Source organism: Mytilus trossulus, chromosome 4 (assembly GCF_036588685.1).
Source record: "Mytilus trossulus isolate FHL-02 chromosome 4, PNRI_Mtr1.1.1.hap1, whole genome shotgun sequence".
NCBI classification, from domain to species: Eukaryota; Metazoa; Mollusca; class Bivalvia; order Mytilida; family Mytilidae; genus Mytilus; species Mytilus trossulus.
The window spans coordinates 66,580,878-66,607,054 of NC_086376.1; the positions used below are offsets into that span (position 1 = coordinate 66,580,878).

A 26,177-nucleotide genomic window follows, 5' to 3' on the forward strand; every position below is an offset into this window, starting at 1 on the left:
ACCAAACTGTGAAAATTTAAAATGAATCAATGAACCATGAAATCAGGTCAAGGTCAAATGAAACATCCAATACAGACATGCACATAAAAAGACATGCCATGCATCAGATATAATAGACCTATTACTAATAGTAATTGATAAAATGACAAAACCAAAAAACATAGCATTGACCAATGAATCATGAAAATCAGGTCAAGGACAAGTGCTGTCTTGCAAACAGACATGTTCCCCTTACAATTATTCCATACACTAAATAGCGTTACTGCCAGGATATATATTTTTTTAAAGTATGAGAAAAACTGAACAAAACATAAAACTCATCATTGACTAATGAAACTAGTCAAGGTTAGATGAAACTAGTCAAGGTTAGATGAAACTAGTCAAAGTTAGATGAAACCTGTCCAATTATTCAGACCTCTTTATATCATTCCATACCATACAAACACTTCACCTTCTGCTTAAAGTGCCCGCGAAACAGACCTAATCACATACCTTTAAACTTGATCACTGGTCCATGTTCTAAGATTTAGGTTGAATAAACCATGTTGGACAGACATGTTGACGTTGTAAAGAACCTAAGGCATGTACCAAATATAGAAGAGAAGGCTTTGGAATGAATTTTGTAGTATTCTTTTCATGCGTTTTCCTAGATCGTTAAAAAAATATTGGATAAAATTATCTAATTGGACATTCCTGATCATCTGACACCTATTTTGAAACACTGTCTTCTTTAAAATATTCACATTAATGCTATACTTATATACTGCATATATACACATTTATAGATTTTTTTATTATCAGTGTCAATGGCTCGCTGTCTCATCAATGTTAATCCCACATCTCCTTTAAGAAGTATACATCATTGTGAAAGTTTCTGAATTTACAGAACTTCATTATCATTTTACTTCATTGTCTTAAAACAACTGTTAATGGTAGAAGACAAACCATTTTTTTTAATACTTTCATGGATGTCTAATGTAGGAAAATAAAAACCAAAATCTCAATGCATAAAATATATATTTCTCGATTAAATTATCTATAATATCAACAACAAAATAAGATTAAAATGATCATCATTAGAATTTTAACTTAACATACAATAACAAATTTTCAAGGGGAACATTCTAGTTTAACCTTTAAATGTCTATCAAAAAATAATTACAAAAAGTTTTCATATAAAAAAAAAATTCTTTGGGAAAGGTTTTAATCAAAACAATAATATTGTTATCATTATTTTAGCATATTATCTTAGCATAATAATTCCATGTCTCATCATAAAAAGACATTCATTTTATAAGCTACTTAGCTAAAAAAACATATGTTAAAAAAAAACCAGAGATCAACGAAAATATTGCAATAAAAATTAATTATTTCTATAAAAAATCCTTAGTTTTAATATTGTCATAGCTGTCACATAATCTTATTTTCAACAACTTTGAACTAAGCATTATAAAACAGAAGCATCTGGTCAATTTGTGATTGTCCTCATCTTTTTGCATATGTAAACTTATCAACTCATGACAATAAAGGCATCTTTCAAATATTTTCTACCCAAAACGTCCCAGAACCTTTCACTCTTTAGCACATTCTATCATGACCTTGATTCCTTCTCCCTTGAAGGTCGTCTCAAATGCTTTGAGGGTATCTTCCAGTTTAAATCTATGTGTGATCAATGGTTTTACATCTACCTTACCAGAGGCAACCATGGCTAAGGCAGTTGGGTAACTGAAAAATATAATAATATTTTTATGCAATCATCAAAATCACTGCTTTACGATGACTTTAAAATGTTTCATTTTTTTCATACTGTTGGTTTACTATATCCAATTAGCATATACAACATTGATGGAAATTTAAGTTCCTGCGTTTTATTTTTGACACGAAATAGTATTCATTTGGATTTTTCCTGAAAAAATCAATGATGATTTTTCCTGAAAAAATCAACGATGATTTTTCCTGAAAAATCAATGAAAATGGGTAAGTTTCCATCAATTATTGGACAGGAAACTTAGAGCACATATGTTGACATCAAAGATCTTTCAAAATAACATTTATAATGACATTATACATGTTTATTTTAAATGTTTAGTTTGTCGATGCCTGAGCTCTGTTTACTGGTCCTAAATTTGGTTGATATCGAACCAATTTGTCAAATTTCGCCAAAATCATTTATCTTAACCTATTTCGGATGTTAAATTGAAGCCTTAGAATAAAACTTTGACACAAATAGCTCTATTTAAGTTTCTCGTATGTCTTTAAGTCAACTTTAAACATTTTTTATCTTGTAACATTGAACTTTATAATTGGGGCCAAATATGACCCTTACTGAACTTACTACTTTTTTCAATTTTCAACAAAATATCAACATTCTATACGCTTTTATGCAAACCTATGATAACCAAATATATATCTACCAATACAGAGTTTTTCTCAGTTAATGAAAATCGGTTTTCAAGAAATCAAAAGAATCCAGAGAATTTTATAACAAACTGTATTACAATCCCTACCAGTTAGCATATCTGAATATTCCCCTGATATCAACTTCTCTGACTGAGGCATTTACTATTGGGAGAGTGATTTCTGCCTGTCCTAGACCAACTAATACCACACATCCACCTGATTTGGTTGCCTAAAAAAGAAAGTTTTATAGGGTCTAATAATGTATGCAGATTATGATAGAGCATTGGATTGTCATATGCCAGTAGATTGGGGTGGGTTTTTTTTTGCTTACACCATTTCGTTATTGTTATCCATCATTATAAATATAGGGTGAAACTGAGAAGGTTATATCAGTGGGATTTTTCTCTGTAAGGACTGAAAGTTAAAATAAGAAAGAAATTATCCAGTCTTTAAATTTGTTTTGAAGACACTCCTATCATAATATGAACATGCTTTTTTTTTTAAATTTCTATCCAATGCAAAATTTATTACATGTTTAAATCTGAATTTCACCTACTGAATACCAAAAACATAATGCATTGTCATTTCTTTTTAAATTCCATATCTGAGCTAAGGGAGATAAACCAGTTTAAATTAAGAGCATCTAAATGATTTTTCTTGTTATTCAGCAGTAGTTTTTCTGAATCAAATATTGACACAACATTCTAGCTTGATACAGCTCTGAATTTGGTTTTTGAACAAATAATTCATACATCAAAGTTTTCTGATATTTTCTGATGTTTTCTGATGTTTCCATGAATTTGGTCCTTTAAAGAACTAAAAAAAAATGATGTTGACTTTTACCTTTAATAGTCTATTATCCAAAATCTAAATTAGATTTAATTGATTTTATTAATGGGCAATAAAAGCTACGAATTGTTCTTAAAATAATAAATAACAAGTGAAACTGCGAGCTACTGCTCACTGATGATACCCCCGTGGCAAGTGGATAATATTAATAGTGTAAAAATATGCAAGTGTTTGGTAAACAGGAAGTTGTCGAGTGATGAATCTGAAAACGAATCACACGGTATAGCTGACTTATATAAATCTTGAAACCAAATTTCAGATATCCTTGTATTGTAGTTCCTGGGAAAAATGTGACGAAAATTTTCAACTTGGCTATCATTTGTAAAATCATACAAGTGTTCAGTAAACAGGAAGTTGTCAAGTGATCAATCTGAAAACGCATTACACGGTATAGCTGACTTAGATAAACCCTGAAACCAAATTTCAGAAATCCTTGTATTGTAGTTCCTGAGAAAAATGCGACGAAAAATATTCATGAGACGGACGGACTGACTGACGGACTAACAGAAAGACAGACAGAGGTAAAACAGTATACCCCCCCTTTTTTAAAGCAGGGGTATAAAAAGGTTTTTAATTTGAATTATCATTAAATTTCAGTTTGCATTATTTCCCTTTGAACAGAAATGTAGCAATTCAAACAAAGGTTTAAAATTTGGTTGGTCCCTAATTTATAAGAGGATGTGGTCATAATTTAACAATTCAATCCAACCTACCCCTCTGGGTTATGAACCCTTCTGGTACAACCTTCATATAAATCCATACACTAATACTCAAGTTATTGTCCAGAAACAAGAAAAATATTTGCTTTTAGTCCAAAGTTCTTTAATGGTTAGGACCATAACCCTCCCCCCAAAAAAAACACTCTTTTTTTGGTATGGAACATGTTGTACAATTTCATAGAGATCCACACACTCATACTTAAGGTATCATCTGGAAACCAAATGTTCTTGAATAACAACAAACATGATGACATAGCCAGACCATTTCACAGCAGCAATTTCTTGTGGTCGTATAAAAATAAGGTGACAGTTAAATGATTAAAAGTCATTTATACAAAGGGATACATTGTTTCAAAATTCCAATAGGGAAGATACTTTATATAATTGTATCAATAAACCAATTTTTTTAGATGTTTCGGTCATTTGCCTTCTTCAGTTCTTTATTTTTCCATGTAGTTGAGAGAAAAAATAAAGAACAAAAGGATTCAGTTGACCTAAATATAACACCAAATCCATTTTCCTTCCATTTTCAATAATATGTATAACTTTATTTTTCATTTTCTCAGCAATAAAAATTATAATATGACATGTGTGATATTGATGACTTCATTCTTACAACATTGACCAGGAGATCTTTAATGGGTTTTTACATCCCTGTTACTATGATCAAACTTACATAAATAGCAGTTTGAATACTGGGAGTAGCACCACTACATTCAATAGTAATCTCTGGCTGTACACCCATAAGATCTTCAATTTTCTGTGCCATCTCTTTCGGGTCTCTACTAGTGACTTTGAGTGTGTATGTGGCTCCCATTGACTTAGCCATGTCCAACCTCGACTGATCAATATCTATATATAAATTTTTAAATAAGTTGTTATATTCATACTACCTTCCTCCAACACACAATTAGTTATAACTTTTAACAATGTATATACAAATTCAAGACAATAGACATATTTTGGTGTTGTAAAGTTTATTTAATAAGTATCAATATTCCATGGCATTTTTTTTTCATTTATCTTTTAAAGTGTTTAGGATTACAATGTACATTCATCTTTTTTTTACAACAATAAATTTCTGTTTTTACAATTTATTTCTACCTTTGTTTATTATTTTGGTTGTTTTCAGCGATTATATTGTATTTTTTTCTTTTTGTAATGTACAAAAGATGAAAAGTTTAGTCCACACATTCCTTGCTGTTGCTCAATTTCCCTATCATAACTGTTGTAATGTATGGTAAAGAATAGGGAATTAAAAAAAATACAAAACCAGATGCTCAGCTTTATACGACCGCAGAGGTCAAACCCTGATCGGTTGGGGCTAGCATGGACACAACATTCAAACTGGATACAGTTCTTAATTTGGATTGTAATTAAATAGTTGACACAGCATAGGTTTCTGACACAGAATAAATGTGGTCTAATGACCTTAAAATGTTTTTTTTTTATTTTGAGCACTTCAGTATGCTGTTGAATATATATAATGATCACTGTGTATGCCTTTTTCTATTAATCATCATGACCCTTACCAAATACTCTGTGAAAACAAAGTAAAACAATAATGTACTTTTTATATATCAAGAAAACAGTAGATATAAAGTTAATTTTATTTTCTATACCTGTAATACATACAACTGCTGCTCCATTAGCTCTGGCTGTTAATACATTTACTAAACCAATTGGACCTAAAAAAAAAAAAGGTAAATAAACTCACCATAGATACCAGAAATAAATTTTGTATATATGCCAGACGCGCGTTTCGTCTTCAAAAGACTCATCAGTGACGCTCGAATCAAAAAGGTTAAATAGGCCAAATAAAGTACAAAGTTGAAGAGCATTGTGTAAGTGCCTGTTTGATTCTTTCCTTGTGAAAAGTTGACAAATTATGACTGAAGGTGCAAAGCAAAATAATCTCTGTAGAAACAAGAATACCAATTCTTATTAAACTGAAAACCAAATACAATTTACTTATCATACCGGTGAATGGTTACCTTCAAATTAACTTTAACTCATAAACTATGCATGTTATTTGATATATAGGTGATTTGTTAACATATTTAATTATCTTCAATAAATCATATACATATCATTAGTTTATATGATATTGCTTTTAATATTTTATTGTATTTAGTTCATTGGAAATTCTTGCATTTATGGTTCAGATTTTAGAGTCACTTTAAACCAACGATTACTAATTATAAGATTACTGTCTTTTGTTTATTTCTTACATCTTTAATTGACCCGCATAATTTCATTATCTTATTTCTGAACTTAATACAGAGAAACAAAATCTTTAAATTAAAGTAAACTACGTTATTATCTGTACATACCAGCTCCACAGATAAGAACCTTGCTGCCTAAGGTAACACCTGCCCTATTACATGCATGAACACCTACTGACAATGGCTCCAACAATGCTCCTTCTTCTGTACTCATATTGTCTGGTAATCTATTCAAACATAACTAACATTATAAACCCATACTTGAATATACATTTCAGTACAAAGGTCTGCAATCCCAATTATAACATTTCTTGTTAAAAAGAAAACTGTTTTCTTCATGAAACTTGATTTTTTTCCTCTGTAATAACACAATGTTGACTGCTGTACTCCTCATTTTGGCAAATTTTACCTAGTATTATGTCTGTTTGTTTTGTCAACACATTGTTGTCAAAATAATGCAATTTTAGGCATGCAACTGTCATACAAGTGAGAGGTTTAATTAGCTATAAAACGGTTTTATCATCCATTTGCTACATGTGTAAGGAAATACATCTTCCATGTTCAGAATTTTGACAGTGGTTATCTATTGGTTTGATGTACCGGTATTTGAGTTTTGATAATTTGCAATTTGATAAGGGACTTTCTGCTATAAATTTTCCTTTGTATTGTTATTTTTGTTATTTTACTGTAAGCACTATTGATAACATCAGAATGCAGGGGGGTTGAATCAGTTGTGTTTCATATCTTTATAAATTCTTATCATGATATGTTCTCCAAATTGAAACAGTTATTAATGAATAATGAGAAGTATGAAGGAATGACAATGAAATTGATACTTTGGATTCATTTACATTTATGTGTCTTCTTGGATTTAGAAAAAATTGTATTTTTCATGGATATTCGATTTTGTGGTTTGGTCTACATAATTCTTAAAGAAAATTTGTGATTCATTGGACAGAATTTGCCGTTCTAAGGTAACCACGAAATCCATGAATATGGGTATCTAACAAATAAAAATAAATCCACAGTATTTAATATTTGTGTCAATGCCAACTTGAACTTACTTAAAACAGAAATCTGCAGCATGGACATAATATCTGGCTAAGTTACCATGAATTGGAGGTGTAGCACAAAACTTCATGTCTGGGCAAAGGTTATATCGGCCATGTTTACAATGAGAACATAAACGACAGGGCACTCCTGGCTCTATGGCTACTCTGTCTCCTGAAAAAAACAAGAAATACTTGATTGTGTACATTTGAAAATATTTTAATACTGTGGATTCACTTATTTTCGTGGGTACCAATTTTCGTGGATTATAGAAAACTTGCATGTTCGTGGACACTTAAATTCATGGTTTCTCTGATGTCTGTTTACAAGCCTATAGAAAATTTGGTGTTCGTTGGACCTTTAATTTCGCTGTTTGGCTGTACCCACGAAAGCCACGAAATTTGGTATCCAACGAATAATAATGAATCCACAGTAGTACTAAACTTTAAATGAAAGCAAATGTTTTATCAAATATCATGAAACCAACATCTTGCACTCTTTTAGGAAAACAACTCTGTTTGTTTGATATTTGCTTTAGCTTTGTACTAGCATGAGCAACAATATGGGTGCCACATGTGGAGCAGGATCTGCTTATCCTTCTTGAGCACCTCAGATCACCCCCAATGTTTGGTGAGTTTGTGTTGCTTAATCTTTTTTTCTATGTTTGTGTACTGTTACTTGTTAGTTTGTGTTTTATTTTTTTAGCTATGACATTGTCAGTTTATTTTCCACTTATGAGTTTGATTGTCCCTTTAATATGTTTTGCCTCTCTTCTTATTTGCTCCTGGGAAACAGTTATCATCTTTTTCAATGTCTAAAAATTGTATCCATTGTGTGGACCTTGTATATCTTTAAAGCAAATTTGTTTATCATACACCTTCCATATCTTAGTTTTCTTGATGTTTTGTGCATAAGTTAGTGAGAAGGGGGATGAAATTATATAAAAAAATAATTAAGGGCATGAATTTTTCGGTAAAGTAGTGGTTTGGTCCAGATTGAAAATGTCAAAAGCAAGCATTCTATTAGTATTGCATGGCAATACATACATGACATAGTCCCCTACCGGTTAAAAAATTATTGTAATGAAGCTTACCTACCACTAAATTCTTCAAACAATTTACTTATTAAAGAAAGGGAAAAAAATCCAAAATGTCAATTATCCTAATACAACGCACATATAACATCTCTTACAAATCTTTTAAAAAATTAGTTATTTCCCTTTTGAACAGAAATCGAGTAATTAATAAGTATTTCATCAAAAATTTAATTCTTGGGTGAAAATCAAACTTGACCTGTAACTTGTCATGATAAAACAATACACCAAATATCAAATCATTACCTTCAAGCACGAAGAAAAAGTCTGGAAAACTGATTTGCCGGACTGACAGCTGGACAGACGGACAGATGGACAGACAGACAGGAAAGTGCAAACCTAAAGTTACCTATGCCTTGTTCGGTAGGGAACTTATTATTATGTCTAAAGCAGTCAACTGAATTATAGACCTCTTAACATGAAATTGCCCATATTTTGAATTAAGGATGATAGATTTTTTAGTAATTTTGATAAAATTTGTCCCAAAAATTGTACACTGCACTTTTATTTCAGCAGGTGCTAATGTTTTTAATTTATGTTTTAATGCATTAACAAATGACTGTGTTCTCAGGCCATTTCCACAATTATATTTACATTATTGCAGTTACTGTAAATTCAGACATATTTGGTAGTTGCCACAATAAAATAAACCTCTTTGCATCGGAACTAAACACATTCAGTTAAAAACCAGTTGTTGGCATGACACGGATTATGTTCTTCTCATATATGTTATGATGGTATGATACTAAACCCCTAATGGGAAGGATTGTGCCTGATATTCATATGATGGACACATAATGTTATTTATGTACTATTGTCATTTTGTTTATTTTCTTTGGTTACATTTTCTGACATCAGACTCAGACTTCTCTTGAACTGAATTTTAATGTGCCTATTGTTATGCGTTTACTTTTCTAAATTGACTAGAGGTATAGGGGGAGGTTGAAATCTCATAAACATGTTTAACCCTGCCATGTTTTTGCGCCTGTCCCAAGTCAGGAGCTTCTGGCCTTTGTTAGTCTTGTAATATTTTTAATTTTAGTTTCTTGTGTACAATTTGGAGTTTAGTATGGCGTTCATTATCACTGAATTAGTATATTTATTTGTTTAGGGGCCAGCTGAGTTTCTCCCTGCATTGAAGACATGTTGATGACCTTCTGCTGTTTTCTGTTCCATGCATGGTCAAGTTGTTGTCTCTTTGACACATACCCCATTTCCATTCTTAATTTTATTTTGCAGCATCTTAATTTTGTTAGTTTTTTTTATATTCAGCATTTCCTTAAATTGCAATAATAAAACTTGGATTTTTATAGATTTTCCAACAATCACAATAATATAACTTGCATTTGTGTCAATTTTTCAACTATTTTAATAGTAAATGCATGTATCAAGTTTCTATATTTACAATATATAACTAAAATTAAAATTACACCATACCAACTTTAAGAGTGGTAACCCCTTTGCCTAGTTTACTGACTACTCCGCTAGCCTCATGTCCAAGTATCATTGGTGCTTTGACAACAAAGTCTCCAATAGCTCCATGTTTCCAGTAATGTACATCTGATCCACAGATACCCACATGCTGCATACATAACTGTACCTCTAAAAAAAACAGTAGAATTAGTATAACTTTGGAATACAGCATGTTAACTGTTAGTTTTACATACAATATTGAGGATTATGACAAATATAGTACATTTCTATTTTTAAAAATGAAATTTCAAAAGTTAAACATCTACATGTACAATCATAAACACTCACTGAAGAGGGTGGTAAAGGGTTATTTTTGTGCAACATGTTTAGCAATTTTTAATTCACATGCAGCCTTGAAAAAAGGTTCGTTATTCACTGTGTTTCGTGAAATTGGTAAATGATCAATGTGCAAGAAATTTTTAATTGTTCGTTCATTGTGAAATGGCAATTTTATTTCGCATTCTTTCATTCAGATACCACCCTTTACGCCCCTTGCTGTAAAATTATCACTAGTAAGAGGGTTCAATATTGTGATTCAAATAATTTTCACAGGGATTTTTACTAGTGGAAAATTATGTGAATATATTAAACTTGAATTCTTATCATTTATAAATCAATAAAATAAGTTTGAGAATTATAAAAACCATTTTATTTATAAATGCTCTTGTTCTCTGTAAAAATGTATTTGATTTTCCTTCCGACCTGCTTTGATTTGAGCATCATTAAAGAGTGGTACATGTACATGTACCTAGAAATAATACAGGTCTGGTGCACAAAATTATAACCCAGGCGAAATAAAGAACTTATTTAAGTTAGCTTGTGAAAGTGCTGAAAGTATTATTGAGGCAGCAACCATTTGATTTTCTTGGGGGGGGGGGGGGGGGGGGGGGTGGGGGGGGGGGGGGGTGGGGGGGGGGGGGGGCTATAGGTTTTTTTTCTGGATTTTTTTTTTTCGCCTGTGGCCAAGTACAATTCTCTTTTTTTTCGCGACAAGTCAAAAACATTTTTTTTCTTTCAATTTTTCAATTTTAGCATTACATATAGTGGCAGCTGAGGGTGAAACAAACATTTTTTTTTCTCAGAAACAAAAACAAATTATTTTTTTCTCCAAAAAATGGAAACAAACAAAACCCATAGCCTCCCCCCCCCCCCCCAGAAAATCAAATGGTTGCTGCCTTAATAATAAAGATATAGTATGAATTCACTACCTGTATACCAAAAAGTATGTATGTATAAAGTAGAACCTTGCACTTTAATAATAGCCATTTTGTGTGTTTTTAACTTTTATATGCAAAATATCATAAAAATTAAGTATGGACTTGCTGGTTTTTTTCTTAAGAAAAGACTTACCCCCTTGACCTGGTTCTGGTATAGGAATGTCTTCCTAAAATATATATAAAATGCTTTTGTAATTTATAGAATGTACTAATCTACCTATGTGTTTTGGTTATTTGTGTCGCAGTTTTGATGTTTTATTAATTACATCTGTATATATCCTACACCTTCTTTTTATTTGCATTAATTTTATTAAACTTAGATATGGCCATATTTGATCATCTATGAAGTGCAACAAACTTTCTTTCAAGAAACAAGAGTGGTTTTGTAATTTTCTATACAATTCGGTAATTTAAGGTATAGGTTCCTAAAAAAAAAATGTTGCCTTACTGACTCCAAAATAATATTTGTGTACCCTAGGCCACCTTTAACAAATTCTTTTTTGAGTGTTTCCTACCAATATCTTGTAGTCAGTAGGGTGGGTAGGTACAGGTAAGTTTTTTATGGGTGTGGGGTGGGGGAGTCAGCAAATATTTTTTTAGTTTTTTTTTAAACAAGAAAACAATGTTAGCTAGACTAACATGAAGTCCCTGTCAACTTTTTTTCAGTTACTTTTTACTGTAAAACTTCAGATTTCATTGTCTTTACGTTATAATAAGGCAGCAACCATTTGATTTTCGGGGGGGGGGGCTATGGTTTTTTTTTCTGTGCAAACTTTTTTTTTCGCCTTCGGCGAAGAACAATCTATTTTTTTAACGACAAACCGAAAACATTTTTTTTCTTTCAATTTTAGCATTACATATAGTGGCAGCTGAGGATGAAACAAACAATTTTTTTTTTCTCAGGGTCCAAAACAAATTATTTTTTTCACCAAAACCTGGAAACAAACTTTTTTTTCCAAAAAAAACCATAACCCCCCCAGAAAATCAAATGGTTGCTGCCTAATACCTTTAACAACCAAGTCTGTTAAATGTGTTTGGGGTAATAAATATTGTCTAAAGATAAGTTTATTTTTTGCAAGGATTTTCAAGTTAGTGTAAAAAAATCCCTGTTTTTTTAAGTACATGTATTATTCACAGGGGATTATTTTTGGCATTTTTTCATGAAATTGTTGTTTATCTGTTTATGTGTAAAGTTGTGAATGCATCCTAATAATTTACCAAAAATTGTTTTATGTAGATAAAAGAGGCCGTGGTAAATATAGGTCACCATAATATTTATATATCTAAGATAATACTTGAACTTCTGAAGTGCACCGTTGCACTGTGTCTGAATCAGCTGATTGCTATTGAAATCACAAACTCAGAATATTATACTGATGTAAACAGTGCAATTGGCAATGTCATGTTATACGTACGAGCTGAATATCTCCTTGCTTCTTTAAAATTGCAGTAAGGTTAGTGTCCGACATTCTGACTTCTTTTAAGTATGTTTATCTTATCATTGTAATAAGCCTCTCACAGGCATATGTTCTGTTTATTTACACAGTTATGTCCCCTTTATTTTGGGTTATTGGTCAGATGAAGCACTAACAACCCAAATATGTTTTATAAGTTTTTTAATACAGATATGTATATATACGTACATGTACATGTCACATTGTTTGTCTGTTTTTCTGTCAGGATTAGCTTGAATGCTTTGTGTTACTTATTATATCTAATAATATTTGTTCATTGTAAAATGTTCAGAAATTTATTAGAGTTATCCCTCTTTATACGGTACTGATGAAGACTGTTCAGTGACTTTCTCATCATAATTCTGTGGCTAATTCAGCGAGCTGTTACAGTACAGGAACTAGGTAGTTAAATTTCAAATGAGTTTCATGTTTCAGAAAATTATAAACTTTTCTGGATTTTGTTTAAAATAAAAATCCAGTCCTGCTGAAGGTGCCAAAAAATTAGAGAGACTATGAGAGAATTAGAGAGACTAGTTTATTCGTTTTAGAGCCTCGGACATTTGTTTCATGTTAAAGTGTGCTAGATACAAACTTTTCTACCATGCATTATAATCCCTTTTGAAAAGCAAGGTTATTTCGTAAAACAAGGAGAGTACGCACATATATCCTGCTTGATATCAGAGAGTGTGGATGGGGGTTTACAGGAAAGAGAATACAGGACAAAACATATACAACGTATAAAGAATAGAGAAAATGGACCAAAAAGTAAAGAATAGTCTTAGAGAAAATATTTTATGTTTCTTTAATCACTCTGTAATGTTTATTTCATGTTGTTATAAATGTTATGCTCTTAATGGGTCCTTTAATTTGGAAATAAAATATTCTATTGTATTGAATTTGTATTGTATAACGGGTTGCTAAATATAAAGATTAAAGAATGATGGGTAAAAAGTATAAAGCATAGAAAAAATGGCAAAACTTGAAACTAAAGACTACAGAAATCGGAAGGACCCTCCCCCTCCAGACCCTCATATCAAGAATATTTCAGAAGCGATATTACAAACGACAAGGCACTTAATAGACAACATTTTAGGCAAGAAAAATATTTGTAGTGCATTATACTAGTATGCTTATTTGTTGTTAAACCTTAGCAATTCAGCATTTCTGTTATTTCTCTTAACAAATCGTAAGCCCGGAACTTGCCCACCTTCGGATGCGAGATTTTCTCGCTATGTAGAAGATCCATCGGTCACGGCATTCTGCTGTTTTCTGCCCTTTGGTTGGGTTGCTGTCTATTTGAAACATTTCCTTTTTCATTCTCAATTTTATGGTTATTTGTAAGCTTACACGCTAATATTTAACCCAGTGATTCGGTCTTATTGAATGTAGATTATATTCTTATTTCATTACATGATACTGACCTTAATATGCATTTTTAAATATCTGACTCTTGAGTGTTTTAGTAGAAATCAAATTGTATAACTACTTACCTTCTATTAGTATGTTTATCCATATAAGGTAGTGCTCCCGACCTGTTCAATGTTTATGAAATTTTTATGAAAGTGTAGTTATGCATGACAGCATTGTACATTATATGTATTGCATGACAGCATTGTACATTATATGTATTGCATGACCACCCATTGTGGTCATTGTGAATTTTAATAACAACAAAATGACAAAACGCAGGATCACATTTAGTTTTCAGGTCAACATACTATGCTGCTATTTACAGTTATACCAAGTAAGTCACGATTAGCTTTGTTTCTCCATGTTTACAAGTGATTCGTACGTACATGTCTATGTAAAAAAGTATTATCTAATGGCACCTTGCTATAATTCATTTATAGATATAAAAAAAACTTAACAGCTACATCATAAACCTTTAGAGAAAAAATTGCATTGAAACGTCGCACGCTACTGGTGTTACTTTGGTGAAATCACGGACAAGACACATTCATCTTGTTAATTTTTAAACATAAACAATGATATTATAAAGTGTTGTATATCATTTTAAAGCTTTTAAACTCTTCTTTCAGATTATTACTATTTTGTATATGTAATAGACCATTTTCATTAATAAAAACTCAATAAAACCTTTATTTTGCAATATGATTTCCTTGTCCCGCGTTACATTTTTAGTTTTGTGAATTTCTGAATACCGTAAAAAACATATAATCTTTTTTACCAAACGATATAAAAGTTTGTCTAGAACAAGCAATTTATAAGTGGGCGATGACCTACTGTCGATTTTTCTCTCTCGAAAAGACGGAAATATAAGAAAAAGGGATCAAGATGATACACATTATGTGTCCCATGCAAAAAAAGTTGCCGTATTTTTTTTTAAATTGTCCCAAAAAGGGAATTCCAGAGCAATCCCCATGACGAAAGTAAATAATTCTTACACTAGTTTTTTGTACAAAGATCACACTTTCACCTCATGCAATAATCAGGAAATTGTAAAACAAATTCTTTTTATTCGAGTTGATTAGCAATGTCCGACATTTTGTCCCCTTCAAACCAAATTTAACGTAGGGTTACCTTTTCTGTGTTTTCATGATGTTTATTTAATACAGTGCCATTCGCTACATATTTTTTTTTTATAATGGATAAAAGTACAACCATTTATCTCTATTTTAATATTAAATTCCCATAAATTAAATCTAATATACAAGATATCAGATAAAACTAAAATGTCCGATACAATGTCCCCCCATACGATTTTGACGTTATTTTTAATAAAATATGCTTCTAACTTTCCGTCTAATTGTCATGATTGCAGTTTTCACAGACGATTTGGAATACGGCTATTTTATTTTGTTGCTTGATAAGAAAACTTTAAAATTAATGTTTTATTTTGAAGCTCTACTGATTCACAAAGAAGGGATTGGGAGACTCGGAGATTTCCTCGCGGAACTGAAGTGTTTTCCGGACTATAATAGTCGGATCCGCTAGAATACAAATTAATAGAAAAGAAACAGCTATAATAACTGTTCCCGCTTATTCCCTTGCATATATTCAAGTTGTGCAGAACTGCCATGCTAGATGTGCCGTAGTCCTTTTGCCTTGACATTCTGGAGTGCAAAAATGAATGCATTTGCAGTGCATAGTTTATCCATAAAAAAAAGAAATCGATTGCCCTTATAATTAAAATGTATATAATTAAATGGTTTTAATTCAAGTTACTTTTTTATTTTTAATTTGTTAATAAAACCATGGAAGTATTATGTCAATATAATACTTCCATGATAAAACCAAGGAGGTTATATTATAATATATAACATAACCTCCTTGATAAAACTAAAGCTTAACATCTTTTATCTAAGAAAAAAAATTCCTTCTTAGAAAAAAAAATCAATCCTTTAAAATTTATTGTAAAAAGCCATCTGAACAACATGCATTCCAACGTTTTTATTTTGTCTTACGTCTTTGAGTGTGTTACGTTAGGTGACACCAGTATCATGCGACGTTTCACAATTGCCATCTCTTTTATTAATCGGATCGAGTAACGAGCTACTGCATGTGAACAATCAATTGCCCTTGTTGGTATATGAATTGCGTTTTTCTGAAGGTTTTGAAATTAATGTTCCGGGGTCTCCTTAGTCATCCGGGCCACCCCATCCTAAAAAACGGGTTTTGGTTAAGTTCGTGTTGCTCAGATTTGATTTTATGTTGTGTTTTGTTGACTCGTCAGTCTTTTGATCGTTACATTGCTGTTATCAATTCGTTTATAATCCACCTCTCTTTTTGCTGGATATGCCGACTGGAGATTGTCCACCAACTGAAAATAAATGTAGAAGCATAACATGAGTAGCAACACCGTGGCAGTTCGTACTAGATGAAGGCCTCAATATAGGTTGAAGATTGAGAGAAAACCCCATAGAACATACAGAACAGAGAGTTTTAAAACTTACAGGTGTAGTCGCTCGTTCCAGAGACATATATTATTAGTTGTATTATATGTCTCTGTACGTTCCAAACCAAAGACAACCACCGAATTATTGCAATATATACATTCATATGGAAAGCATGTGTGATCCCCTTCTCATCGATATTTATGGATTATCGTTGATCATCTCAACGAGATTGATTTTCTCGCTTGAGCTGGAACAGCGAAAGTGAGAAAAGCAATCGAGTTGAGATGATCAATGATCTGTTTATCGCTATTTTACCTATGACGACGTTGTCAATTTCAATGTCAATTTCGTTAGCAACGCCACGTGGTCTCCTTAGTTTCTAGCTCTCAAGCGAGAAGCATGATATGAAAATTATCACAAAAAAGATCAAAGGAAAAATGCACAAAATAGCGATAAGTTACTTTTATCGTTAGAAGTAAAACAATTTATTACAGGGGTTTTCGGGGAACATAAGAAGAATCAAATCTTCTACTTATTTGTACACGTATTTTGTGATTGAATCTGTGCCACTGAAAATATTTAGATTTATTACAACTTATTTATACTTGGACGATTTGATTCTTTCTTGATATATCTTACTGTTACAGTAGATATTCGACTTATATCTATGAGAAGATTGGATATATGATTGGCAATTAGACAACTCTCCACAAGAGATCACATTACACAGAAATTAACAACTGCAGGTTTCTTTTTAACCAAACCTCGTTGCCGTATGAGACGACTTCAAAACATGTATTATATTCAAGAATACTTTTATTGTGTTTTACAAATCTTTTGAAAGTCACAATCACCAAGTGATGTATACGCCTGTTTGAAATCCTGATGAAGACACACTTTACCGCCGCATGCAGGAATGTCAACTTCTTCTCCATTCACAAACATTTTAACGACGAAATTCCCGCTGGCTCCACACTTGTAAAGGGCAGTACCTAAATTTGCAGAGAATGGACACGTTCTGCTAACACGAAATCGTCGGCTTTTATTTGCTTCATAATTGATAGCTAAAAGTTTATTAGAGTCTTTGAATAATCCAAATGCTGTATAAACAGGAAGAAGCGTATAAGAATGCGCAAACTGAATATCAGCTACCGTGGTCCTGGAAAAGAAATTAAAATAACAAAAATATTAGACTCGTAGCTAAGATTTTAAATGAATAGATTTCATATTTTCTCGTCTACTGTTATTGCTTAAAGTGTTGATATTATTATTTTTTCTCTTCTTGTTTTAGAACAATTCTCATGACTTTTGAACCTATCTTCCATTCGTCTACTCGGTCATTTTCGCTTTTACGCCTACATTTTTGTAGGCTGCAGAGAATAACCGAACCAGAATCATTGTGAATAAATTTAATAGAGACTACCTGATCTTCCATCCTGCGTGTTAGAACTAGCATACATTTTGGTAATAAATCAATTTTAAAGTCTTCACAATTCAAAATTTCTCATACTCACTCATTTTGATATGCAATGGTGTCATCAAATCGTTTTAACATGTGACTTGTAAAAGGACAGGACATTTGCCAGTTTATTGGGTAACCAAAACCTCTCTGCCAGAAGTGCTGTAAAGCAAACAATAGTCATGCTGAAATATTATTACCATATATGATATTGTTTGGCAGGCAAAAACATTAGATTCTCTCCATAGCATCCTAGTTATTTTAAAACAGTATATCCACTATGTTATGTAAAAACTGTCAAATGAGCACTTTATGAACTTGCATTAACTTTCATAATTGGTTATTTTTTTTATACATATGTTATACTATAAAGGTGACATATACTTTATATTATATGTTTTGAAATATAGACCACGAATGTATCTAACTGCTACAGGCGTGACACCAATACGCTTGTCTCGCTGACGTAATTTTACTAGTTATCTCCAGTGTTTGCACTGTCTCCCCTTTCAGTTTCTTAGATAAAAAATATATCCTTCTTTTTTTTTTAAAGGAGTTGAAAAAAGTATAAATCATTATTAAAATTCACCGAACTTACCGACAAATCAAATAGGTAGTCTAACGCGTCAAGATCATCCAAAGTGAAAAAGCTGCACCAATCTGATTGGTTAAATATTCCAAGTTCAAAGGCACAAATCTGATGCATGGTGATGACCTGTTCTGAAACGATGAACACTCGAGTCACTATTTACTGGTAAAAAGTATATATTCTAAGTTTATAAGTAAGAAACAAGAACTAAATGAATGTCGAAATATTAAATATACGTTAAGTATATATCTGAGCGAAAAACGGATGCGTTCAACAAATTAATTAATTTAAGACAAGAAACATGGCTAAGAATATAGTTTGTTCTCTGTTGTGTCCTTTGGAATATGTGTAATTATTTACATATTTAAACATAGTTATAGAAAAAACATACTAAGTTTGTTAATTTCTGTGTCATTTTGTCTCTTGTGGAGAGGTGTCTCATTGGCAACCATACCACATCTTCTTTCTTTATATAAGTACCTGTCTTGAAGTTTTTCACCCCGAGTAGTTTCCTAATCTTATCAACTACTGTTCTCATCTTTGTTCCACCAAAAAATGAATCATATTCCACATTAGATTTATCGCTGTACGTTCTATACTTCTTACACTTAGTATAAAAACGAAGCCTTTCGTCGTCCACCGTTTGAATTGGCATAGGTGCGTTAGCTTGGATGGTTTCATTCAAACTTTTGTGGAAAGCTTTAAAACTTTGCCGAGTAACCTCCTTGCTTGTAGTGGTATAATCTATTAGGTCCATATTCCCTTCAAATAACGGTTTGAATTTCTCTCCGAATGTTCTACCAAGAGTTGTCGCTTCTTCATTTCCAAGTGCGGACATAGAATATGCATTTTCTTCTGCAAACGGGATTATCCATGTCTTCAAGAATTTATGTTTCTTAACTACATCCGGGTTTTTCTTTATCATTTTGTGCAAACTGTTCATCCTTCGTATCCAGTAGAGTGATGGATATCTGGCAACATGTCTCATCAGCAGATTTAAGTTTACAATCTGACACACTTCACCATTGTACATGGCAGTACTTTCATCGGTTACTGTGTCATTGTTAAATCTATCTTTTGCCCAATAATATGGTGTCATAACATTGAATACTGGTTTCATGAAATTAGTCCCACACTCAAGTTCTACTACCACAGTTGTTAAAAGTACGATTGACAGAATATAAGATATCATTGTCTTACTATCCTCGAACGAAAGAAAGCGTCTAAATAACATTGTTCGGGGTTACATGTGTACAATATGACAAGGTAAAGTACTGACAACAGTCATTAATAAACTGTTGTTGTTTTGGTTTTTTTTTTATAGTTTGTGTTTCTTTATAATTTCATAACATTTAACTGAAGTTAATTATGATTTTAATATGAACTTTAAGGGATTTTTTTTAGAAAACAATGACGTTTAAAGAGAATAAGTAAATACAAATAACATTATGCAAATTGTTCTTTTTTGTATAAAGTAAAATGATTGATATAATGTCTATAGAAGTATTAAGTTTAAATGTTTCACATATATAGCTTCTCTAACCATACACGACAGTAGGCTCTTCATTTTCCTTCAGTTATTTTTTACTGTTTTGCCGTTAATCTACAAATACAGTGTTTTAATTTGAATAGAATATAATGTCATTTGTCCCAAATTTAAATTGTTAATACCGCAAAAACCTTTTTTTGGAACGACGTATTTCGGTGTCACACTCTGTTATAATCGCACAAGGTATTAATGGACTATAGATTGGTTCTCTGTCCTTTATCTGATTGGCTCTGACACATACCCAGCCTCGGTAATGGACGTGTACAAGTCATTAAAAATTTGCTTGTTTTATGGTTCGTGTTCATTAGTTATTCAACATGGAACTTAACGAGTTGTAAAGGTTGCCCCTTATTTATAAATATTTCAAAGTACATGGTCTAGGAATTAATGTTGTTCGTTATTGGATTTATGTAGAACTTTAATTATCGACACTAAACAATGTATGTTTATTTTGTCTTGATACTAATATAAAAATCTGCACACATAACTCCTATCGTGAGAATCATACAGAATTAATTTATTGTTTTCTTGAGATGAGGGGACAAACAACTGGTTGGTTAACCTTATAACATCCACCCACCTTTATACGAAAATAAATTGAGAGTTTTGATATGGGTTTCATCTTCTCGGCTAAAATACCTACGAATATTCATAGTATTACGAATATCTAAACATTGATGTTCGCCTATTATTTATCTTTCATAGCACCATGCTAGTATACACAATCTATGTTGAGCTTACTCAATTCATCATTTAGAGTTTCAGAAAACAAGAAATATGTGTCCAAACAACGCACACACGTTTCAACTCATCACTGTCAATCTGCTGATCTGCTGATTAAATATGAAATTCCATTTTGTTACTTTTGAGAAAAGTGACAAAATGTTTATTTTCATTCAACATATAGAAAATTATTGGTATACATGAGGTATGTGTCCCTTAGACCCCAAAAGCGTGCACACATTACAACTCAACGTTGTTAAAGTGGTAACCTGGTCATCCTTTTAGGCGTGAAATTCACGACGAAAATATGTTACGATAAAAAGACACGAAAGAACCCATGGGACATTCAAAACTCCTTAGTCGAAGCGAACATGGTATATCCTTTGAATCGCACAGCAGGCCTTGAATGCATAAAACTTTGCTCAGTGCTCGGAGCACAAAAATCATGCTCGAAACATGAAATCCAGCAGTTTGATTGGTTGATTTTCGAGTCTGAGTACAAAAATCATGCTCGTAACTTTTATGACCGTGGAATATGTTACTGCTTGTCTCTGTCAGGTAGCTGACAAAATATAAATAAAGTCACTTGTTCAGTCGTTCCTGATAAAAGTATGACCAACAAGTTGTTGGACGAACTAACGGACTGCTTAGACTGATTTCAATAAAGCCCCAGACGCAACTTTGATTATTTACAACCTATAAAGAAAAGTCCTCAAGCGACATAGTTTGTACTATTCGTAAGTAAGTCGTACATATAGTGACAAAAGCTTTCTTTCAGCAGTTTGTGGACTATTGGGCTTTCCGTCTCTTTTTTTTGCCTGGCGTTGTCAAGTTTTCTTCGACTTACGAAATTTGAATCCCCTAATCGGTTCTTTCGTATGATTTTAGCACAAGTATCATGCAGACGCTTAATGCATATATAGTAATGGGCGGTTGAATTTGGTCTGAAATGTACTACATCAAGTTATCCTTAAAAAAAAGTTCAAATATAAATAATTTTCATATCCATTACTGGTTAAAAGTGTAATTGCCTTTGACTTCATGACTGATGGCATTGACTCGGATAAAATATTTTATCGGTATTGCGTATTTTTTTACTCACTTTTGCACAGGATATCTATTTGGCGTTTTTCGTTAATATGAAATTTGCTCTTTGGTCGGGTTGTTGCCCATTTCCATTCTCAATTTTATTGTATTTTTCTCGATTTTGCACTTTTTGCTTCGTTACATATTTCAGTTGTATATATTTAACTCGACAATTATTTTCATATTAAAACAAGTAAAGAAACAAGATGTTTAATCAAATTCCAATTGTTCATGGACAAATTATTGCTAAATATACAGCAGTTATAGCGGCTTTTACAAGTATATGGTGTACTGATTTAAGGCTTTATATGAATACCTCATGGTTAGCCATTATAATAACATTTTTATTATAATAAATTTGTGTCATGTGTATCACATAATACTTTTAATTTGAGACATTATATAAATTATACTATACAAATTATACTATTGCGGTAATCGGAGATATCATACAAATTGTTCTATTGCTATAATTGAAGACATTGCCTATATTAAATCATCACTGTAATAAGAACTAATGTGACAATTGACAAAATAGTATATCCTTTGAATTGCACAGCAGAACTGGTATCACAAATCTTATCAAAGTCACATTTAGCAAGCTCTTTGTAATAAGTCTTCACATCGGAATATGAACATATCGCTCCACCACAGGCTGGTATATTTACGGGTTCTTCATTAACAAATATTGTAAATGCATGTTTTCCATTTGCTTCACATTTGTATAAACTAAATGCAATATTTGCAGAAAACGGCGTTATTTCACTCGTACTGAACTTTCGATTGATATTAGCATCAAAGTTTGCTGCTGTGAATGACTCAGAATCCTTAAACAATCCAAAAGCAGTGAAGATAGGTAGAATCGTATCTTGATGCCCAAAGAAAATATCAATAGGTGGGATGCTGAAATTTAAGAGATAAAATAATATAAATAGTACAAGTGCGGACACAGATCAGTGTGGATAGTATAATTGGAGGTTTGACAGTGTTTTCTGACAAAAAGAGTTCTCTGGTAAATAGAATGAAGTAAAACATTTACAAACAAATTTATATTTTCATACGTAAAAAGATAGACAATATTTTAAAAATTGGACAAAAGATTATCATTTACCATAATACTAATGTTGTTGTCGCCTGTTACACCATTACAGCTATCACTTTCAATACTAACAGTTACGTTAGTATAAAAATTCCCTGTATCAGAGCATGAAATTATGAAGCTCTCGTCTTATCTATATTATTGACGTTTTTTGGAGTTTAATGAAGAAGTGCCAACGTGGACGTCTCTTTTTCTAAATACTAGATTATCTATACTAGCCTGTAGATTTTTTTTTCAATTAACTATATTCTTCAAACGATTTCCATCGAAAATATCCAATGCGTTAATGACATAGTCACCTTTCAGAGACATATATACTATGTCTCTGACCCTATCTACACATAAGCTATCATAAAGGTAGTTTTTGACTGTTGGTTGTTTCTAAGTGCGTTTTATGTACAGTACTTGCCTGTTTGGTTTTTCAGAGTTAGTTACAGCTTCTTCGAATCGTTCAAAAAGATAAGACGTATAAGGGCAAGTCTGTTGCCAATTGATGGGGTATCCATATCCCGTTTTATAGTATTCCTGGAAAATTGAGGTAAATAAAAGTGTTATGACATAAATATGTATATGTGAAAAGTATTCTTTTAAACTGAAACTTAATTATGTTTGAATATTTTGCAAACAAGTTTACTGCAAAGCCCGAATTAAAAGACATATAACGTTTTGTGTGACAGTGTGTTGTGGTAAGACACTTAATTCAGTATAGAAGCTATATAGTGAACTTCAGATGCTTAGAAGAGACCTTGATCTGGGATTCGAAAATATAATGTTTGTCTACTGTTTGATTTTCTATATAGCGCAAGGCTTTGTACACATGATTTTTAGGTTTTGGTCAAATGATAAATGAAACTTATTCTCTATATATGTTTAGCGACCGAAGTGATTTTCTAGATTTATCTTCATCAAACCCAAAAATTGAATATATCAATAATTTTAAGCGCTATATGTACAAATTCTTTGTAATTGATAAATTGTTTTTAATACATTCTTTTATGTTTAATAAAATTCATATTGTTTGATATTTGGAGGCTAGTTAGTAATATACTCTGGATCGAGTTTACGTCTTTTCATAAAATCAATTGGCGTTTTTGAGCTAATCTTCAATTCGGCAATTATTGAATATCGAAACATTGTCGACTAAATAATTAAATGCATGTTATACATGTATTACCTCTAAGTCGTCCCAATAAGATATGACTCGCAGATCGTCAATATTAAAAAATTGGCACCAATCAGACTGTCCATTCTGGCCAAGCTCAAAGGCACATATTTGGTGAATCACAAAGACGTCATCTGAAGAAATAAAAGCAAAATTGTAGATTGTAGAATTTATAATACAAATATGATAAATGTGATATTAGATTCTTTTTTCCGACGTAGAACTATAAATATTTGAACTAGATCTTACAAAGATTTATATTTTTATTAAGATAATTGTTTCTCCAATAGCTCTTTGCATCCATGACAACTGTTTATTCGGGACAATTATATAATTTTTAATGTAAACTTTGTTGTACGAACGTACATGACTTTTAGAACGCACCTACGTATGTGAGATTTCCACGGGGTTTTGTTGAATGTAAATAGAAAGATACGAGGACCGAGAATATTGAAGATTTAATTAAAGAGGTCCGTCATCTTTAAGTCATTGTGCTTCTGAAGGTTATCGAAATGATAGTTTTAAACATATACTCAAATTTAAATACGTCGGATATGTTTTTTAAAGATAGTTCTTATTTTGCTATAATGTCCTTATTATATATTTTTTTTAAGGTGGTCAGTTAATACACGTCGATATGAACTACTGGTAAGTTTAGGGAAAGTTACACAAGAGCACCAGAAACAGATGTAGCTCAGTAACAAGACAACCTGAAATTATAAATCAAAATGACAAGAATGTCATCGTTTTTACAAGAGGATAATATATATAAAAAACATTTAAATAGAAATAATTTCTGAAACAATAACCAATCAATCGCAAAGTTCCATTCCTCACATTCTTTTCTATAAGGACCTCAACTTTTTTTTCGACCGGATGTCTCCCTTTTTAATGTATGATAAAAAGGAAAATCAATAATGTTATTCCCCATGTAGCGTAGTTTGATTAGTTGTTCAGTTGTCAAACATTACAATTATGTCTTTGATATAAGAACGTTAAACGTATACATAAACAAGGAAATTGTCAGTACAAATGTATAAGTTATGGTATATTCGTTCACCTTATCGACGACATCAAAAAATCAATGAAGGAGAAAAAACTTGGGACTGGGGGTCAAAATTGTTGCAAGTTTTGTTTAATTAACATCAATTTTATATATACATATATCCTTATTGGTCAATATTTTTTTCCTCAAAATAAGTTAAAAGGGTTAGGGGAGAGGGGGGTTGGGTCAGTGAAAAAAACCTATATAAATCAATTTTTATTTTATCCTACATTGATGTCGTCCCTTTAATGGTCTTTTACTTACCAAAATCTATCGATATATTGGGGGCTCCAAGTTTTGTCTGTACTTTCTGGACAATATAACTTATCTTCGAACCAGCTTCAAATAAGTTAGCTTCCTTTAATATCTCGTCGTTATCATCAACTTCTTTCACGTATTTCAAACATCTTTCATAAAACCTTGTTTTCGTATTATCTACTTTTGCCTCAGGTGCGGGTCCACTGCTTGGAGATACTTCATTTAATCCGTCGTAAAAGTATTTAAAACTTGATTTCGTTCGGTCTCTAAACGATGTTGCGAATTTCACTTGTTTCCGTTTTCCGTCCAATAATACTTTAAACCTGGTTCCGAATCGTTTACCTAATATCTTCATTTCTTCAACTCCAAGGGTACTTAAAAGCCCCTGTTGGTTCTCGGGGAATGAATTAGTCCACTTATTCATGAACGGGTATTTCGAGAGAATAGCTGCGTTAGCTGTTAGCTTAGAATGCAAAGCTGTCATTCGTTTGATCCATTTCAAGGTAGGAAATCGAGAACCATGCCTAAGTAATATATTCAGGCCTTCCAGTTGACAAGTTTCCCCATTGAGAACTGCTGTACTGAATTCGTTTTCTTGAATAACGTCCGATATATTCCTTACCCAAAAATAAGGAGTTTTTGTGTTGAATAGTGGTTTCTTAAACAGAGTATCACTATGCACAATTGCAAAAAGAAAACTCAAAATAAATGTTGAAATAACAATTTGCAACAAACAAGCCATCCTTCGGTAAATAAAGGCACTTCACTGACGCATAATATAATTATTTAACATTTGACATATCTCAATTTAATTTTCTTTACCGTATGTTATTGAGACTTTACAATGTAATGTGTCACCACACATCTTGC

At 31.9% G+C, this 26,177-nt stretch overlaps 3 protein-coding genes across 3 annotated transcripts; all 3 read right to left on the reverse strand.

The window, feature by feature from the left end:
• Nucleotides 1–1,406: 1,406 nt before the first annotated feature.
• LOC134715786 (sorbitol dehydrogenase-like) lies at nucleotides 1,407–12,582 on the reverse strand. Its single transcript, XM_063578231.1, has 9 exons — nucleotides 12,442–12,582; nucleotides 11,160–11,193; nucleotides 9,774–9,938; nucleotides 7,258–7,417; nucleotides 6,302–6,420; nucleotides 5,591–5,656; nucleotides 4,645–4,820; nucleotides 2,508–2,629; nucleotides 1,407–1,725 (listed from the first exon to the last, which is right to left on the reverse strand). The coding sequence occupies exons 1-9, from the start codon at nucleotides 12,493–12,495 to the stop codon at nucleotides 1,572–1,574; spliced, it is 1,050 nt and encodes a 349-aa protein (XP_063434301.1). The 5' UTR covers nucleotides 12,496–12,582; the 3' UTR covers nucleotides 1,407–1,571.
• Nucleotides 12,583–17,153: 4,571 nt separating this feature from the next.
• Nucleotides 17,154–19,656, reverse strand: LOC134716755 (multiple inositol polyphosphate phosphatase 1-like). The gene is made up of 4 exons (XM_063579762.1): nucleotides 18,866–19,656; nucleotides 18,395–18,516; nucleotides 17,852–17,958; nucleotides 17,154–17,496 (listed from the first exon to the last, which is right to left on the reverse strand). Exons 1-4 carry the CDS (start codon nucleotides 19,617–19,619, stop codon nucleotides 17,154–17,156), a joined length of 1,326 nt encoding a protein of 441 aa, XP_063435832.1. The 5' UTR covers nucleotides 19,620–19,656.
• A 2,578-nt stretch (nucleotides 19,657–22,234) lies between these two features.
• On the reverse strand, nucleotides 22,235–26,177 carry LOC134716756 (multiple inositol polyphosphate phosphatase 1-like). The gene is made up of 4 exons (XM_063579763.1): nucleotides 25,314–26,177; nucleotides 24,017–24,138; nucleotides 23,252–23,367; nucleotides 22,235–22,646 (listed from the first exon to the last, which is right to left on the reverse strand). Exons 1-4 carry the CDS (start codon nucleotides 26,047–26,049, stop codon nucleotides 22,235–22,237), a joined length of 1,386 nt encoding a protein of 461 aa, XP_063435833.1. The 5' UTR covers nucleotides 26,050–26,177.